At 42.0% G+C, this 19,916-nt stretch overlaps 1 protein-coding gene across 5 annotated transcripts in view; it reads left to right on the plus strand.

Annotated features, from left to right (window-relative positions):
• Positions 1 to 19,916, plus strand: part of KCNN2 (potassium calcium-activated channel subfamily N member 2) — a 582,895-nt gene that overhangs the window by 407,859 nt on the left and 155,120 nt on the right. For all 5 annotated transcript variants that reach the window (XM_055536519.1, XM_055536520.1, XM_055536523.1 and 2 more), the window contains 3 exons: positions 9,536 to 9,740; positions 10,577 to 11,862; positions 12,455 to 12,550. In XM_055536519.1, the coding sequence (XP_055392494.1) occupies positions 9,719 to 9,740; positions 10,577 to 11,862; positions 12,455 to 12,550 (1,404 nt within the window). In that variant the 5' untranslated portion in view covers positions 9,536 to 9,718. The remainder of the gene's footprint in view (positions 1 to 9,535; positions 9,741 to 10,576; positions 11,863 to 12,454; positions 12,551 to 19,916) is intronic.

Below are 19,916 nucleotides of genomic sequence, written 5' to 3' on the forward strand. Positions count from 1 at the left end.
TTCTCACATTTTCTGACCTGCCCTGAAGACTGTGAAACCATGATCCTCCTTAAACCTGCTATAATGAAGGCTGCTTCCTAGGAAAACTCACAGTCCCTTGTGGAAAAAAATGAGAAAAACAAACAGATCATAAGGGCCTCCTAGGAAAAGGAGTACGTCAAGGCTGTATATTGTCACCCTGCTTATTTAACTTATATGCAGAGTACATCATCAGAAACGCTGGACTGGAAGAAGCACAAGCTGGAATCAAGATTGCTGGGAGAAATATCAATAACCTCAGATATGCCGATGACACCACCCTTATGGCAGAAAGTGAAGAGGAACTGAAAAGCCTCTTGATGAAAGTGAAGGTGGAGAGTGAAAAAGTTGGCTTAAAGCTCAACATTCAGAAAACGAAGATCATGGCATCTGGTCCCATCACTTCATGGGAAATAGATGGGAAAACAGTGGAAACAGTGTCAGACTTTATTTTTGGGGGCTCCAAAATCACTGCAGATGGTGACTTCAGCCATGAAATTAAAAGACGCTTACTCCTTGGAAGAAAAGTTATGACCAACCTAGACAGCATATTCAAAAGCAGAGACATTACTTTGCCAACAAAGGTCCGTCTAGTCAAGGCTATGCTTTTTCCAGTGGTCATATATGGATGTGAGTGTTGGACTGTGAAGAAGGCTGAGTGCCGAAGAATTGATGCTTTTGAACTGTGGTGTTGGAGAAGACTCTTGAGAGTCCCTTGGACTGCAAGGAGATCCAACCAGTCCATTCTGAAGGAGATCAGCCCTGGGATTTCTTTGGAAGGGATGATGCTAAAGCTGAAACTCCAGTACTTTGGCCACCTCATGCGAAGAGTTGACTCACTGGAAAAGACTCTGATGCTGGGAGGGATTGGGGGCAGGAGGAAAAGGGGCCGACAGAGGATGAGATGGCTGGATGGCATCACTGACTCAATGGACATGAGTCTGAGTGAACTCCGGGAGTTGGTGATGGACAGGGAGGCCTGGTGTGCTGCGATTCATGGGGTCGCAAAGAGTCGGACACGAGTGAACGACTGAACTGAACTGAACTGAAGAACTATAAGTCTAAGACATAGAAACATAAGATATTTTCTTTGCTACTTGTTAAAGAAAGGGACAAAAGTGAAACAAAAAGCCCTTCCTTGCCATATCTTGGTAAATCCAACCAGAACTGACTTCTCTACCCTTTGCCCTGAGTGGAGATCTAATAAAAAAGGTCAACACTCTGGCCTGCTAAGGTAGCAAGTGGCACTCCTTCAATTATGTCAGAATTTACTACTTGTGGGTAAAATTCAGTTTTAAAATTGTTGTTCTTTTCTTTGCTGTTCTCCACAGTCCTGATCTTGGGATAAGCAAAATGCTAACATCTATAACAGGAAATATAAAAGTACTTTATCTTGGAACTCTGCTTAATAACCTAGAAAAATCTTTTTGAGTAATCTTATTTCAATAGCTTAGTACACTTCATATTATATTTATCCTCAAGAACAAAGTGTTCTGTTCTCTAAATCTTTTTTTTTTTTCATTATCTATGAGACCACTAAAAGAAAAGTATTAAAAAACTGTTTTAGTGAAGTATTTAATAAACTTAAACAAAAACATGACCTTTATCTCGGCTAGAGATAAAAACAAAACATTCCATGAACAAATTAGTTCTTCATGTAAGAATGGGAAATGGGAATTTTGCATTCCCCTGGTTTAATACCCAATTCCGAGCCCCCCTAGACAACCATTCATGTGACAGCTTTGAACATTGGTTTGGCTTTCATTAAGAGGGCCTCTAACTCTCCTGATCTCTTTTGAAGTGAGCACTGAAGTAAGTCTGATCCTGGTGTTACAGTCACTTGTCAGTATCAAATGAGACCTCTGCCACCTACACAGTGCCTCCTCTGTGCTATGCTCTCTTGACTGCTGAGTCCTCTAAGATGTTTGCTTCAAACAGCTGGACCACGTGCTGTTGGTTGGGTGCAGAGTGCACTTTTGTTGCCAACACTCTAGACTGAGAGTGTATAACTCCCCAGATTGCCACAGCTAACCTCTTTAAAAAGACTTTAGTCTCACCATACTGTATTTGCACTACTTAAGGGGGATAGAGCTGACCCATCACAGAGAACTTAATCAGTGGTCACAAGTGACCATTATGACTTATCTTCAAAGGATACTTTAGTCTTAGTTCCTTTTCATTGTCTGTTAGAATCATATGATAATGGTGATTTTTAACTGTAGAATTCAGTACAAAATATAACTGAGTTTTACTTATATGTAAGAGAAATTTACATTCCACAATCAAAATAAAAATTCCTCAGCTCATTTTTTTATTGAAATTCTTCTTGGATATTTATTGAATCATGATACTGTTAAGATTTAAAAGCCATTTAGATAGAGTCTTAAAGAAGAAAGTCTGGAATCCTCAAATTCCTTAAAATGCATGGATATTCTTGCCTGGGAAATCCCATGGACAGAGCCTGGGGTCACAAGAGTCAGAGACAACTTAGCGACTAAACCACCACAATAGTAACTCATGCTACTTAGAAAAACTTGTTCCTGCTCCACTCTAACTATCTACTACTGCCTCAGCACTGCTCATTTTAAACTGATACTTTCATTTTAGCATTCAGTTATGTTTGGGAATATCTCTCATCAGTTGTTAACAACTTTCTTCATATATAATTCACATAATATATATGTCACCCATTCCAAGTGTACAAATTAATGATTTTTAGCACATTCACAGTTATGTGACTATTACCATGCTATGCTACGCTATGCCAAGTCTCTTCAGTTGTGTCTGACTCTGTAAACCTATGGACTGTAGCCCACCAGGCTCCTCCATGGGAGGAGGAGAGAGGCTGGAGCTTCAGCTTCCATGGGAGGAGGAGAATCCCTCCATGGGATTCTCCAGACAAGAGTACTAGAGTGGGTTGCCATTCCCTTCTCCAGGGGGACTCCCTGACTCAGGATCAGACCCGAGTCTCTTACATCTCCTGCATTGATTGGCAGGCACATTTTTTACCACTAGCGCCACCTTAAAATATTTTTATCACATCGGTAAGAAACACTTTACTCATTAATGAATCCCCATTTCTGCTGCCTCCTCACCCCCAGCATAAGACAACCACTGATGTAACTTCTTGTTTATAGATTTGCTTATACTGGACATGTCCTATGGATAGAATCATACATGTTGTCTTTTGTGACTGACTTTCCTTCACCTTCTTCAAGGTTCCTCCTTGTTGTAGCATTTATCATATTTCATTGCTTTTCACTGATGAGTAATAGTCCATTTAAAAAATATACCATGTTTTTATTTATACACTTACCAGTTGATAGACCTTTGAATTCTTTCCAGTTTTTAGCTATTTAAATAATGCTGCTGTAAACATTCATGTGTAAGTTTTTCTGCAGATATATATTTTCATTTCTCTAGTCTATGTGCCTAGGAGTAGAATTTCTGGATAATATGCTGGTTTTAGAATTAATATTTTAAGGCACTTCTAAATGTTTTCCAAAGCTGCTTGTACCCCTTTACATTCCCACCAGCAATGTATGAGTGTTCAAATTTCACCATGTCCTCTCCAACACTTGTTATTGCTTGTCTTTCTGATTAAAGACATCTTAGGGGTTATGAAGTGGTATTATAGTTTTGATTGACATTTTCCTAGTGGCTAATGATGTTGTGTGTTTATTTCATGTGCTTATTTGTCAGTATTATACCTTCTTTTAGAAATGTCTATTCAAAGACTTTGTCTTTGGGTTATTTATTCTTTTCATTATCAAGTTTAAAGAGTTCTTTATATTTTGGGTACAAGTCCTTTTTCACATCTGTGACTTGCAAATATTTTCTCCCAATGTCAGAAAATGAAGAGGAACTAGAGTTTCTTGATGAGGGTGAAGGAGAAAAGTGAAAGAGCCAGCTTAAAACTAAATATTAAAAAAACACCAAAACCAAGATCATGGGCATCCGGCCCCAATACTTCATGGCAAATAGAAGGGGAAAAGGTGAAAGAAGTGGCAGTTTTCTCCTTATTGGGCTCTCAAATCACTGTGGATCGTGACTGCAGCCTTGAAATAAAAAGACGATTGCTTCTTGGCAGGAAAGCTATGCCAAACCTAGGCAGTGTATTGGAAAGCAGAGACATTACTCTGCTGACAAAGGTCCATGTAGTCAAGGCCATGGTTTTCTCAGTGGTCACGTATGGTTGTGAGAACTGGACCATAAAGAAGGCAGAATGATGAAGAATTGATGCCTTCCAACTGTGGTCTGGAGAAGACTCCTGAAAGTCCATTGGACAGCAAGGAGATCAAACCAGTCAAACTTCAGGGAAATCAACCCTGTATACTCATTGGAAGGACTGATGCTGAAGCTGAAGCTCCAGTATTTTGGTCATCTGATGCAAAGAACAGACTCATTGGAAAAAGTCTCTAATGTTGGGAAAGATTGAGGGCAGAAGGAGAAGAGGGTGTCAGAGGATGATATGGCTGGATGGTATTACCGATGCAAGACATGAACTTGGGCAAACTTCGGGAGATCATGAGGGACAGGAAGGCCCCATGTGCTGCCGTCCATGGGGTTGCAAGGAGTCGGACATGAGTGAGTGACTGAACTGAACTGATATTCAGTATGATTGGATTTTGTTGAGAATTTTGCATCTGTGTTCATAAATAATATGAGTCTTTAGATTTCTTTTCTTGTGATGTCCCTAAGTTCAATAATCTTTTTTTTTTCTTGTCAGCTCAAATCTGTTGAGCTCCTCTTGTGAATTCTTCATGTTGGTTATTGTACTCTTCAACTCCAGAATTTCCATTTTATTCTTTTAAATAATTTATATCTCTTTATTGGCATTTGCTGTTTGATGAGTCATTCCCATCATACCTCCCTTTAGCCGTTCTTTAATTATGATACAGCACTGGGCTTGTGAACCATGCTTGTTCAGTACATTTGTCAACAGAGTTTTTTGAAATATTGAGACAGGAATGATCACTTCCCTCTAAATAACATGGTTGTGTATATGAAACCTAGAACTGTTACAGCCGTTTTACCTACCATAAGGTAAATTAGTTTGACCAATATATATGGAAGAGAATAATGACATGAAAACACCTGAGGGAAGTTGCTGGAACCCTGATGAAGTCTTAAGCTCTGAAACAAACAGAACTGGCATATTCCGTAATTATATTTTCAGTTATAAGAGCCAAGAAATACCCAGAAGAACTGACAGCCAGTCCTGCTAGATCCCTGCAGGACTGCAGACAAGTTCCTCTAAGCCACAGGGCAAGGAGCTTGAGCCTCTTTCTTCTCCCTTATTATGTAAAAAGACAAAATGGACTCTGTTAGTGAGAATAAGTAGTCTTAATTGGCCTTCAGTTTTTACCGTGAATGTTGCCAAAAATGGGAAATGCCAAGGGTGCCAGCAAAGTCAGCAGAATACTGTATCTGAAGAGACTAGGATCTGTATTTTTTAATATTTTTTAATTGGGCACCTTGGACCTGCATACATACAGCACTGCGGTTTTATCCAGTCTTGTATTAGAGCCTCATGAATTATTCTGTTGATCAAATGAAGTTAACAAAATGACAGTAGTTGAGAATCTCAGAATCCCAATCAAGCCAGGGAGGACATGTCCATGAGGTCATTCAAAGACAGGCATGGTAATAACCAGCTACTGCTCTCTGTTCCTTGACTTTTAGTGGGGTGCCAGCCAGTATGAGCAGATAGTCAATAGGTTATCCTTCTACTCTGCAGGAAAGGCTACAAGGATGTTAAACAGACTCACCACACAGATTCAGAAGACCGTACTTGAGGGTTACCTTTTTCTTGCTACTCAGTAACTGCATGACCTGGGGTAGCCCAGGCACCACATTCCAGGCTTATCCTTACCTGTAAAGCAGAAGTGATCATAAAAACTGCCTTGCCTTGGGGTAAGGGTGCTTGAGAGATGAAAATAAAATAATACATGAGAAACTGCTTTATAAACTAGAATGTGCTATTCAATAAGTCTTTTTTATGACTTGGTAGCTCAAATATGTGTTTCTAGTTGCCCAGGTACATCTATATAATCTATAGACTATTTTTAAAGGACTTATCACAGTCAATAATTTCAACCTGTTCACCTATTTAATTATGTAACATCATTCAATTATACTAGCAAAACTAGTATAGCTTCTATCTTTTTTTTTTTTTTTTTTTGCTGCACAAGTGAGACTTTTATAGATATGGTGATTAGCTGAGACATGGTAGGAAGCAAGGATGAGGGTAAAACAAATTTGGAAATGTTAAGATATTAATGAATAAGTCCTAACAGTATAATTAATCCCTGAATAATAGTGGTATTACTAAAAATTAACAAGACTATCACCAATAAGCTCATTCAGGTCTTGATACTTTCTAATAATAATGTGGGACCATAAAGAATATAATATATAAAGATATTTTACTGTTTTATTCAAATGTACATTTCTTATGAATTGAGAACAGTATGTGGTTTAAAAATAAGTGTTTTTTAATGAAATGTGTCAGTAAACAAAGAATTGTTGTGCTGAGAGAACAACTCTGATATTTTCCCAAGTCCCCATTTGCATCAAATGCTAAGCAAACTAAGTTCAAAGAGGCTGTGGCTTGTTACAACTTCTGTGGTTGGCACCATCAAATAATTTACTCACCCAGGCAAAGACAAAGAAAAATCTCAGAAAAACACTTACTTTGTAGGTCAAAGAGTCTCTCAGAGCACTCAATGTGGCAAACAGATGCCCTGGTGCCTGCATCAGCTGTTCTGACAGCCTTTTCAAATAGACCAGAAGCATCGAAATTCAAGAGTCCTGCTTTTTATAAGAAACAGAAATAGCATAGACTAGTAATTCCTGTGAAAAAGAGAATTAAAAAAAAAACTGTTGGCATAATATAAATCTGCATAAAGTAAAGGATTAAGTGCAAATGACCTGAAGCTTTTTCCCAAGCCCCCGTGGTCTGGGAAAATCATCCTTCTAAGACCGTTAGTAAGTGTTTGTGGAGTGCTTTGGGAGTGTTATATGTATGTGTCTGTTCACTAGCTTGAAATACAACAAATAAGAAAAAGCAATCTTTCTAACCCATCAAGGTTAAAAAAAAAAGAAACAGGTAATTTTTATAAGAACATGACACTAGAAAATAAAGGGCATTTAAATGATAGGATTTGAAATGTATTTTGTGGATGAGTATGACCTCTGGTGTTAAACTAGAGAAATTTCCAGCACTTATGCATCTTAATGACAGAAAGAGAAGCAAATGCAACTTTCCAAGAGCTTATTATTGGAGGTTACAAGCCCTTGTATTGTGACCTTGCTTTCAACCTCTTTTTATTTCCTCGCTCTCTCTTTCCTTCCTCACTCTCACAAATAAAAATGAGTATTCACTATGTGTGAAGTACTGTCCATGGAAAGAATATTATCTTTGTTGTTCTAACTACTTAACTTTACATGGTACATCTATAATCTCATATAGGGAGAAAAATAGCAAAATGATGGTAAACTATATGAAAAGTTTACATATAAGCTTGAAATCGGTTTGTTAATTTTACAACGAAAAGAGGCTAATGAAAAGAACTCCTTAAACGTGCCCCTGTCATAACCCAATAGTGTAAAATGTCCTAAACAATAATGTTATGAGGATTCAGACTAAAACAGAAACTTACTATGAGATCTTGTCATTTTTCATCATCATACTAATAGTGGATGATCATACTCTCCAATGCAGACGTTTATTACCAAGAAAATTTTTTGAGTGTGTGTGATAGATGATTCATTGAAACAGAAAGATGATAAATATCTGACTGACTCTTTCATCTCTCTCCAATCACAGTGGGTTTCATATTATTTCATGAGCTTCTGCAAGGTGCTGGCTAAGTGGAAGCACTGATCATTTGAGCTTTGTTATTCTTACGGTTCCTCATGTTATGTGCCAAAACTCCATTTCTTTCTTACCTTGTGCATCCTTTCCTCCCAACCCTCCTTAAATCTCAACAGTCTTTGTTTCTACATGATTAAAGGGACTGCACCTAATCTTGTACTAGACAAAGTATACAACATTTATTTCCCTGTTATTTTGTTTGTAGAACTTATTTGAAGCTTTGAGTTTGCTATATGAGAAAGTCAGTTTGACAACAAAAGATGCAGATATTGCTTTTTTTTTTTGGCAGTCATTTTTAAAACAACATTTTAATAACTCTAGAACCTTATATCTAAATCTTTAACAGTTTAGTGTGGTAGCAATTATTATATTTGGAGAGGGTATTGATGTAGTCTTTCAGTTAAATTTACAAAAGGCTAATGAGAATATTAATTTACCATGATAAATATATTTGATGTATTTAGATTTGGAAGGATGAATCAAACTTTTTCACTTAATCAGCTGTGTGTAACAACTAGAAGGAGGTCATATAATTCATTACAAAGTGAAAATAAATGTATTATGAATTTTGTGCTTGAGTTGAATTTTACTTCACACCAGAAGGTGAAAAAATTTTAATTTGGAAGCTTTTGTTGTAATTTCAAATTACTTGTTAGAATTGTTTTTAAAAGTCATGCTCACAACACAATTCATGCAGATCTACTCAGCTACCCCAAAGATTCTATGAGCTTAATAATTCTAAATGTGTTATTGAATTGCAAAAAATCATAATAGAATATAAAAATAAAATGCTATCTCCAGCTTTTAGCCATTCAAATTCTATTCTTGACCAAGACTACTGAGAAATGCACGTTCTCTGGGACTAAAAGCAACTCTTTACTTTTTTTTTTTTTTTTTTCTCCTGGATTTGTTTGCTTGCGTGCACAAAAAATTTTTAAATTGTTTTAACTCATGTCCAAAGGATATCCTAAAATGAATTATTCACTCCATAGCATTGAAACACATACACTCTCTTAGGAGCAGGTACCTTGTAAGCAACTTTAGGGCAGCTGCCGAGTAGAATAGCCAGAAACTGGATCCAGCTGAGAATTCCAATTACCTAATGAAGGTGATCCGCTTTCACTTTAATTTCTTGGTCAGTCTAACTCTTTATAACGTCTATCATAAAAATCATGCTTTAAAATTACAATTTAAAAAGTAAATATTCAACTGGCCAGTGTATTTCATTCCATTTTCTGGAAATGGGGATCTCAATTTACAAAGAAATACAAACGACAAAGACGTAAGATGGAGCAGTAACAAAGAACCCTTGAAAGGTTCCCTTGCCGCTTTGTTAGTGCAATATATCGCCTAAAAGGAAAACACATCACAGGAAATTTGTGAGACACAAAACGTAATTTTTATTGGTTTATTAGCAAATAAATATTATACCTAACTAGAGCAAAACTCCAGTACTGTCCTCAAGCAACTATTATTCTGCCCGAGTTCTCATTATTAGTAATTTCCCAGCCAGCGTATGACTGACGGTGTGAATCAGCCCGTGCCAGGCCCCTCTCCATCCTCCGCTGCAGTCAGGCACAGAAGATGCTCGGTGTTTGCGCATCAGTGATCCGCCTTTGCTTTGTGTCTCTGCTGCAGGTGGAGAGGAGGAAGAGGAACAGAAGACGAGCTGGTGGTGGCTGGCGGTCGCTGAGCATCCCCCAAGACCCTCAAGCAAGCGTCTTCTCCAAGGCAGGAAAAGCCCACGGACCTACCCACTGGGGTGGCCAGAGGGCCTGAGCGCGTAACCCAGGACCCGGCGGCCGGGGGCGCCAGCCCCTCATGTTCCGCAGAAGGCGCAAATGTGAGCGGCGGTAGCTGGGAAAGCCCTCCACCCCCGCCAGGGGGACCCGGGAAGCCCAATCCAGCTCCTCGCGAGGACGGAGGGGATCCCCTCCTCCGGCCCCGCCCCCATCCTCCCCGGCCCAGGCGCCGAGGCGGTTAACCCTTGCTGCGCCGCAGCGCACTAGGGCGAGAGCACCGCGCAGCCTATCCCGACTACCAGGCGCCGAAGCCCAGCGGCGGGGGAAGAGTAGGGCTCGAGGGCCGCTTGGATCTCGCCGCGGCCAACCTGGGGCTCAGGCACCGGGGTTCTCACCAAGCCCTGCTGCACTGGCTCAGCTAGCCATCAAACCTTTTCTCTCCATAGTGGGTGTCCTCACAGTTATTTGGCGGGTGGCTGGCATCCCACTCTCAGTAGGACAATCAGGGAGACGTAGGCGTGGGGCGAGCGGGCTGTTGCTCCGCAGCTCTTCAGAGGCGTGCATGCCGGTGAAGGAGTGGCCCCGGGTTCCACACCGTTCCCTCGCCTGACGCCCTGGCTGGGGTGGCCCAACGTGCTGCAGCGGCCGGGCAAGTGATCGAGACTGCACGTCCGGCAACAGTTAGGGGGGCTGTGGCGCGGGAAGGAGGGACGCCCCTACCTTTTCCCCCTCTCACTGCAAACCCGCTGCACTCCCCAGCCCTCGTGGGGCTCAAGGGTAGTCCCCGATCATCAGCAAGTGGAACCCTCGCCCTCCCCCTGTCCTAGCCTGAGCACCCTAGGGTTTTCATCCTGCAGATTCCCCCCTCCCCATCTCTCTCTCACACACACATGCTCCCCTAAACCTCGCGCCGCAAACTCAGTCTCGGTCCCCGCAGGTGATGTCATGCCCATTGTTTTGGTGCGCCCGACCAATCGGACTCGCCGCCTGGATTCTACCGGAGCCGGCATGGGCCCTTCCTCGCACCAGCAGCAGGAGTCTCCGCTCCCGACCATAACGCATTGCGCAGGGTGCACCACCGCCTGGTCTCCCTGCAGCTTTAACAGCCCTGACATGGAAACCCCATTGCAGTTCCAGCGCGGCTTCTTCTCGGAGCAGCCGCCGCCGCCGCGCTCCTCGCACCTGCATTGCCAGCAGCAGCAGCAGAGCCAGGACAAGCCGTGCGCGCCCTTCGCGCCCCTCCCGCACCCTCACCACCACCCGCACCTCGCGCACCAGCAGCCGGGCAGCGGCGGCAGCAGCCCATGCCTCCGGTGCAACAGCTGCGCCTCCTCCGGTGCCCCGGGGGCGGGGGCGGGGGATAACCTGTCCCTGCTGCTCCGTACCTCCTCGCCCGGCGGCGGCGCCTTCCGGACCCGCACTTCCTCGCCGCTGTCGGGCTCGTCGTGCTGCTGCTGCTGCTCGTCGCGCCGGGGCAGCCAGCTCAATGTGAGCGAGCTGACGCCGTCCAGCCATGCCAGTGCGCTCCGGCAGCAGTACGCGCAACAGCCAGCGTCCGCCTCCCAGCACCGCCAGTGCCACAGCCTGCAGCCCGCCGCCAGCCCCACGGGCAGCCTCGGCAGCCTGGGCTCCGGGCCCCCGCTCTCGCACTACCACCACCACCCGCACCCGGCGCACCACCAGCACCACCAGCCCCAGGCGCGCCGCGAGAGCAACCCCTTCACCGAAATAGCCATGAGCAGCTGTAGGTACAACGGGGGCGTCATGCGGCCGCTCAGCAACTTGAGCGCGTCCCGCCGGAACCTGCACGAGATGGACTCCGAGGCGCAGCCCCTACAGCCCCCGATGTCTGTCGGAGGAGGTGGCGGCGCGTCCTCCCCGTCTGCTGCTGCGGCCGCCGCCGCTTCGTCCTCAGCCCCGGAGATCGTGGTATCCAAGCCGGAGCACAACAACTCCAATAACCTGGCGCTCTACGGAGCCGGCGGCGGCGGCAGCACTGGAGGAGGCGGTGGTAGTGGCGGCGGCGGCGGCAGCGGGCATGGCAGCAGCAGTGGCACCAAGTCCAGCAAAAAGAAGAACCAGAACATCGGCTACAAGCTGGGCCACCGGCGCGCCCTGTTCGAGAAGCGCAAGCGGCTCAGCGACTATGCGCTCATCTTTGGCATGTTCGGCATCGTGGTTATGGTCATCGAGACCGAGCTGTCGTGGGGCGCCTACGACAAGGTAGGTGCTCGAGCCCTTTGCCCACAGTTCCCGGGCCGCAGAGCCGGACGCCTGGTGGTTGGGGCGGTCGCTGGCGGGAACTCGCTGCCTGCGGGTCCCGAGCTTTCCCCTGACGATCGGAGATGTCCGCCTCGAGGACGAGTGCCACTCCGACTCGCACCCTTAACCCTAGTCTGGAGAGGAAGCTTTTCCGCGCGCAGCCAAAGTTCTGGAGGGAGTGAATGCCCCGCCAGTGTGGGTATTTTAAAGAAGTGATTTCAGAACTCCGTGGGGGAAAGCATGCTTTATTTCTCTCCTGAGGCTCACGATTTAGGAGGTCTCTTTCAAACCCAAAGGCTTAAACTCAAAGCTAATTTCCTCATGGATTTCATTTCGAGAGCCACAAGCTGCACTTGGGTCCGTGTAGTTGCGGCCCCCGCTGCTGCTTGGCCTTCCCTAATCTCCTCACTTTCCTGACAGATCACAGAGCCAAAACAGGTGCCCCTACCTCCATCCTCCCCCTGGGAGCTAAGATCCAATTGCTGGGGATTGGCCGACCCCCCCAGGGCTTAAAAGTGCTTCTTTTAAAAAAGTGCTTCTGTCTTTGTTGCAGGCGTCACTGTATTCCTTAGCTCTGAAATGCCTTATCAGTCTCTCCACGATCATTCTGCTTGGTCTGATCATCGTTTACCACGCCAGGGAAATACAGGTAACTTACTGCTCTTCTGTTTATGAATGACCCCAACCTGGGGAAGTGCAAGGCAGCAGATGCTTTTCCAAGCTCTCCTGTCCTTGCCTGAGGTTATAGAAGACACATGCTGTGTTCTTACCTTAGCACCTGACCTGTTCTTTCAAGAAGTTGAAAGCAAAACAGTGCAGCATGTAAATACGCAGTAGTTTCCAGGATGTATTTGTTAAACCTCAGATTCCCCCCCTCTCTTCTTTAGGTAGGTCCACTTCTCCATGACTGTCATTGCATTTGCTTTCCTTAAGGCCAGTTAAGCACTAGCCTTAATCTGTAGGGTAGATGAGTATTCTCCTTTAATACACATTTAACAAGATGGATGGGTCATTAGGGAAGATTGTGCCTATCTGTATCACCTTCCATACCAACTGTAGCTTAAAAAAGAAAAGAGTCCTGGGATATTCCTCGCTAATGGGTATTAATAAGGCAAGAGGAGAATTCTAACCTTTTCTATATCTTACCCTAACATTAGAGAGAGAAGAAAGAATCTGTTGTGAATTTTGAATACAAATTCTGTATATCTGGTAGTTTGGTAGATTTTTAGGTACATTTATTATTTAAAATGTCACTTAAGAGCAAAGGCCACTGCCCTTGTGAGTGGACTTCTTAGGAAAATGTTTGTCTAAATGCAGCCAGGAACTCTGTTGTTAGATATGACCAATAACTGGCAATTTCAGAATATTTGATCTGAAATTCATGGGTCACTTTTTGGATTTTTACTTTGCTGTAGCTTTTGGTCAACAGCATACTAAAGTTAGTGAATAAAATAACTAGAGTTTTCAAAAATTTAGAAAGATTGGGATTTTCTAGTTTACGACTTACACTAATATATACTTTCTGGTTTTTTTGATTAGCTGTTATTTATTTGGCCAAACTATTAAACTCTTGAATTTAGGGTGCTTTCCATTAGGAGTTGCCATTAAATTTAAATTATATTTAATTAATTAAAAGTTAAATTAATTTTAAGTTAGTAATTCACAAAGACAGTAGAAGAAACCAATTCTAACTACTACCCAGGCAAAATAAAGATACACTTGATCCCACATGAGGATGGAAAAATTACATAAGCATGCTTTCAAATTTGCAAAGACTTCGAAAAGTGTGAAATTGAAGGATTGAGTATAGAGAAGGAGAATTAGAAGGAGTAAGAATATCTAGAGGTAAGTAATAAGACTGCACCAGCCAAAGAAGGCAAGCACATTTGAACTCTAAAATTTGAATAATTTACACAGGTCCATCTTTAATTCAACACTAGTGATCATGGGCTTTTGAGATTCTTTGACTATTTTAAAGTAATACTGAAATGTAACTTAAACATAAGAGTATCTTTTCATTTTGACTAGAAGGAAAATGCTTAAGGCTGGGGAACAAACTAGGTCTAATGGCCATTTGACTTGGTTTACCAGATGAGAAACCTGTGATCAGAAGAGGTGACCTGCCTGCCAGATGCCACAGCTAGACAGTGCAGAGCCTGACTGCCCTGTCCTCCTAGCACCCACCCATCTTGCTTCCCGCTGCGCTCTGCTACTGCGTATCAGTAGCCCTGAAACATGACATGTCTGTCTGTGGTTCCTGTCTAAATCCAAAAGTTTGATATTTGAATTGGGTTAAACTTAAAAGATTTTTCCAAAATCTTCATAGGTATTTATGAAAGTCAAGTAACTTAATTTTTTTTTTTTTAAGACTAGGGCAGTTTTACTTAATCTATGCTGGAAAGAGACCTAGCTGTTTTATTTATTTATTTATTTTTGGTTTTTGTTTTTTTTTTTTACTTAAACATTAGCTTTCAGATTATTCCTGTTCCTTCTGAAAAACACACAGCTGAACAGACACTCATGGTGAAGAACATCTGGTGGTGTTAATATCAAGAACAAACTGTCTTCCTGAAAGCACTCATTTTTTATTGGAAAATTATTTTGAAACAACTTATAAGAGTTTGAGAGCTCCAAACACTGGCTGGATGTTAATTATGTGTCATAAAAAAATTTTGATCATATTTGATAACACTGTTGAAACTTAATACAAATAAAAGAAACCATATTTTTAAAGATCACTTTACACTTGAAAGGATTCCACTCCTGGCTAATTTTGAGGATAATTTCTGTTATACAAATGCATAGATATATCGTTTAGAGTATGTATATAGCACAGGTGTTAAAAGTGAAGACATGAATGCTGCACCTAAGGGTTATAAGCACAGTGAACCCCTTTACTGCTGTGGCAGCATAAACATCACAAAAAGTTAGATTTTTTTAAATTGGTGATGCATGGTTTCTACCCAACCAACCTCACTTAAGATAATTTCAAATTAGATGCTCGGGTGATATCATTTAGTTGTTTGGATGTAGCTGTTACTGTTTAATCTTGAGAGACTTTTTCCTCCAGCTAAAGTTACAAATTTTATCTGAGCTGCATTTTTTAAAAAAATATAAAATGGAAAAAGACAAAATAAATATGGAGACCCTGAGCTAGAAATCAAGAACCACAAAAGCGTGTTCTAATTCAACCAGAGAGCAGAGTCAGTGATCGCTCCTGAAATACTTCACTCTGAAACACAGTGAAGTCGAGTACACAGGCTAATGTATCCATGTGTGGAAAGTGGTGAAGTGTGCCCTTTTTAACTTACTGATGTCATTGGAATAGATGTACTTCTTTCATAAGTTTTAAGCAAATAGGTACTTCTCAGTTTATTGTTAAGAATCCCAAGTATATTGATTAGCTTTGAGTTAAAGAACTCACTGTAGGGGTCATGCCACCATTCAAAGCATGTTCCTGGACATAGCATTCAGTCTTACGTGACACTTAGTCTTTTTCTTGTTAGCACAGCAGTATGTTGGTTGGGTAGTGAGAGCTAGCTAGTATGGGTTTTTGGTGCATGGTAGGATTTCTCACTGCATTCAGAAAAAATCAGTGTTAAAACCAGTGTTCTGTCTGGCTGTCCACTAGAACTTCTTTTGCAAAGCTTGGGGAGGCCCTGACATTTCCATGAAGAACCTTGGAAAGCAAGTCAGTGTGACCTTTTATAAAATGTTTATACACAGTCTGTCAAAATTAGATGGTTCAGGTGAGTCATGGATGGAAGTGGTTGAATTAAAATAGTGTGATAGGGAGGCTTTGTAAGGACTTAGCTCAGTACATTTCAGCTTTGCTGTCATTTTTCAGTACCACAGACAGCTCAATGCACCCGCTCAATGCATCGTTTGCTCATTTCACTAATTACTTTCACACCCCGGCCCGCAAACAAAAATGAAGTCGCTCTTTGGGGGTGGGTGGGTCAGAATGCTTATATAAAATCAGGTTTAGTGGGGCACATTTTCAGCCAAGTAGATGTTGCTGCTGCTGCTAAGTCGCTTCAGTCGTGTCCAACTCTGTGCGACCCCATAGACAACAGCCCACCCAGCTCCCCCGTCCCTGGGATACTCCAGGCAAGAACACTGGAGTGGGTTGCTGTTTCCTTCTCCAATAAGTAGATGTTAGGTTTTCTCAAATAGATATTTGGCTTTCCTATATTCAGCAGCAAAATTAAAAAATTATGAATTGATATGTAAAATAAATTTTAGCAAATGCCTTTTGTTGCAATCTTCTGACAAAGAAAAAGTACTACGGGGATTGTTTTATACACTTTGGAAAGGTCGCTTGATACTAAATAAGTAGCTTCCTCATCTCAAGTACAAGATCAAATAATAGGGAAAACAGAGGCATGATTTCCTGTGACTTTTCTTTTTCTTGCCCTTCTTCTTTGATGGAATAAGAACAAAACAATGCTCAAATGCTCTTTAAGATCTTTAATATCAAATAAGTTGAATGTAGATTTCACTTTATCTTTTCAACTTTAGTGTAGTTGAGTTTCTCTTGTGAAAGGAATTTTAGTTGAAAGAACTATTTAGTATTTTTGAGACAGGCAAATACAAGATTGGGAAGAAAGCATCTTGGATGATCTTTCTGGTTCTTATGAGATGTGGCAAAATGCAGTGTACTATACTTTAAAGTTGAAAACACTTTTGCTTCCTTGATTTTGTTTTGGTAATATAGTTATATAATAAAGAGGACTAGAGAAAACACTGATTTTTCTTTGGTATCTTTTGCAGTAGAGTAACTATGCATTCTTCTTCAAATTAGCTTTTCAGAGATGGATGCTATAGATCTAAAACTGGAAAGGCAAAAATTAAAATTTCTTTATACTCGTGCATGTAGGCCACACAAAGGAGAAAGGAGTGACTGAGGACAGGAACTTTAACAACCTCTGAAGGCTCCTGGACTGGTTGGGGAGGGATGGTTAAGTGTCCACTGAGTAGACTGTGGCTCCCCTGTGGAGGGGGCAGGGGAAGGATGCTTGCTTTTGTATTCCTGCAGAGAGCAACTAGATACTTCCAGACCATACAGAAAATGCTGCATATAGTTGCTATTCTTGTGAATAAAATAATAGTAAATAAATATACATAGTAAAAATAACTGGTATTAAAATAAAATTAAATTATTAAATAAATTAAAATAAAATTAAAATAAAATGAGCTTAAAATAAATATGATAGTCACATTCTCAGTCCTATTTTTCATAAACAACCACTTTTAAATTTCTCATGCATTTCTCCAGAATCTTAAAAAATGAATATTTAATTGTGTTGAGAGACACGCACAGGGCTTCCCTTGGTGACTCAGCAGTAAAGAACCCACCTGCCAATACAGGAGACTCAGGTTTGATCCCTGGGTCAGAAGGATCCCAGGGAAAAGGAAATGGCAGTCCACTCCAGTATTCTTGCCTGGACAGAGGAGCCTGGCAGGCTACAAGTCCATGGGGTTGCCAAAAAGTTGGACACTACTTAGCAACTCAACACCAACAGAGACACACGTGCTCTGCTTTCATTGCTGATATATTTTGGTTTTCTTCATCAGCACATGGAGGCCTGTCTCATCCTTTTTCCGCTGTTTATTACCCCATTGTATGGATGCACTGTGCCTTACTGACAGGCCTTTGGCGTTTTCTAGGCTTTTGCTATTATAAGCCATAGTAAAACATACATGCTTATTTTAATCTGCTAATTAGAGAATGCACATATGATAAATGTCCAGCAGACAGATTGTTGAATGGAAGGGAGTTTGTATTGTAAATGGAAAAGTACTGCCCCCCAATCCTTTAGAAAGATCTTCAGAGTTTTCATTCTCTGCTTCCCCACACATTATTTCCCCACAACATTGTTTACATTGAATGTTATAAAAAGGAATTTTAAATAACTGTGGATTTGCAAAGTTTACTATTTTCTTGAAAAATATTTTTTGTGAAAAATTCCTTAAGGACAAAGCTCACGGTCTCATAGGGTTATTTGCAACATTTTGCAGTGTCTAGTGGTACATTATTGAATCCGCTGGCAAACTGGCCAATCCTTGTAAAGTTACCATCAGAAGCAAATATTTGCCAAATTTGGGTTTTTCTTTTTTTTAACTTAAACTTTGGAGATAAAAGAAGGTGAAAGAGTAGAAGGAATGGTCTTCAAGTTGTCCTTAGATCTCTCCCATATCTACAAGGCAGAGAAACATTAACTCATTTTAAGACTGAAAGGCCGTGAGGTAGGTACCTTGCTTATATTGCTTTGTGGTGTGGTGGGCAGCTCCATGACCTCTGTCTATACTGCCATCAGCTTCTGCCTTAGTTGTAATGAGACTCTGAGTCCTTTTGACTTCACGTATACCCTGTAGTAACGAAATCACTCAGGACTAATTTCCTCCACCTGCCCGTGTAAAGATCTCTGCATTATTAATGGGTGTGACACTAAATAAAGCAATCCTGCTGTGTTTACAGAGCAGCATCACAAATGAATGAAGACTGGAACTTTAGGTTTACCGCAAGTGGGTTCGCTTGCTCTGCCAAGTCGTTTCTGGGCCATGTTTTTCTTCTGCTCGGTAAGAGGGCCACTGTGGACTGTCATCGCCCCAAACCACATCTGGCAGGGTGGGCAGAGGAAGCCGGCGCTGATTTAACTTCAGGGAGTTACTTTTGGTCCGGGTATAAAGTGGTCTCATGAGGCTATTTTAGAGAGAATTTCTGCTCATTAGAAAATAATATGATGTTTGCTACTTGGGGAGTATAGTTTTAACCCCAAACTCCTTTAGAATTCTCTTTTTAGAACTGGAAAGACCTGCAGTGTTATCTGGCCCAGGATCCCAGCCGGCATGCCATCTCAGATAAAAGTAGCCACCCCATTTCTGCCCGAACCCTCTCACCATGATGGTCCGCTTGTCAGTACAGGCTGGCCCATTGGCAGACAGCTCTTACTTTTAGGAAGGTTTTCCTTATGTTGGGGTGAAGTCTTCCCATATTCAACATTTAATAGTTTTTGAGCTCTGCTAATACAGTGAGGAATAAGACAATCAGGTTCCTTCTCTCCAGGAACTGACATTCCATGCAGGTGGGCTAAGGAGAGAGACAAAAATTGAGGAAGAACATCCTTAGAAGTTGTGATAAGTTGTGTCATAAAGTCCCCATAAAAGGGACTGTGGTAGAAAATCATTAGGGGCTGACGGTTGTCATCAGACAGGGTGATTATGGGAGTATTCTCCAAGGAAATGACTTTTAAACCAAGATATAAAGGAAAGGAAGTTATCAGTTACTGGCAGAGTCTGGAGGAAAAACCTTTCAAAGGCCTTGTGACTGAAAGGGATTTCTTGCACTTACACAACTGAGAGCAAATCAGTGTAGTCCCAGCAAGGGGACAGTGGTACTGGGTGGTGTGAGGGTTGTTATACTGAAGGGTCCTGAGCCCATACTTTGTGATACCTTCTTCAAAGTGCATGAGACCATCACTGAAGCAAAGACGAGTCACAATCCAGCTTACCGTTTAAACAGATGTTTTGTTTGGTGGGTTGCGGCGGGGAAGCTCTGAGGAGATTGGTCTGGAGACCATTAGACTCTTAAGCAACTCACATTGTAGACATGATGCTCAATTGGCTTGGTTAACAGCAGTGGAAATGAGGGGAAGTGGTCTGGTTTGAGACCCAAGTTGGAGGAAGAATGGACGTTTTAGTGATTGGCTATGACAGCTGAGGGCAAGGGATGATGCAAAGATGATCCCCAGGGTTCTGGTTGGAGCATCTTGAGTGTGTGATGCTGAAGCGGAGGACTCACACCGAAGGGTAGGATGTGTAGTCAGGGTTGCTTCTGATGGAAGTGCTTCTGATTATACAAGAGAATCTTGAATTCAGAGGAAATGTATGGACTAGAAATTTAAGTTAGCAAGTAATCAGCATAGAGGCTATTTAAACCCATAGGAATAGATAAAATCACTGAGAGAAAATAGATGAGAGAAAAAGGTGGAGAGTGGATCAACCTCTGACAT

This window comes from Bubalus kerabau, chromosome 10 (assembly GCF_029407905.1).
Source record: "Bubalus kerabau isolate K-KA32 ecotype Philippines breed swamp buffalo chromosome 10, PCC_UOA_SB_1v2, whole genome shotgun sequence".
Taxonomy (NCBI): domain Eukaryota; kingdom Metazoa; phylum Chordata; class Mammalia; order Artiodactyla; family Bovidae; genus Bubalus; species Bubalus kerabau.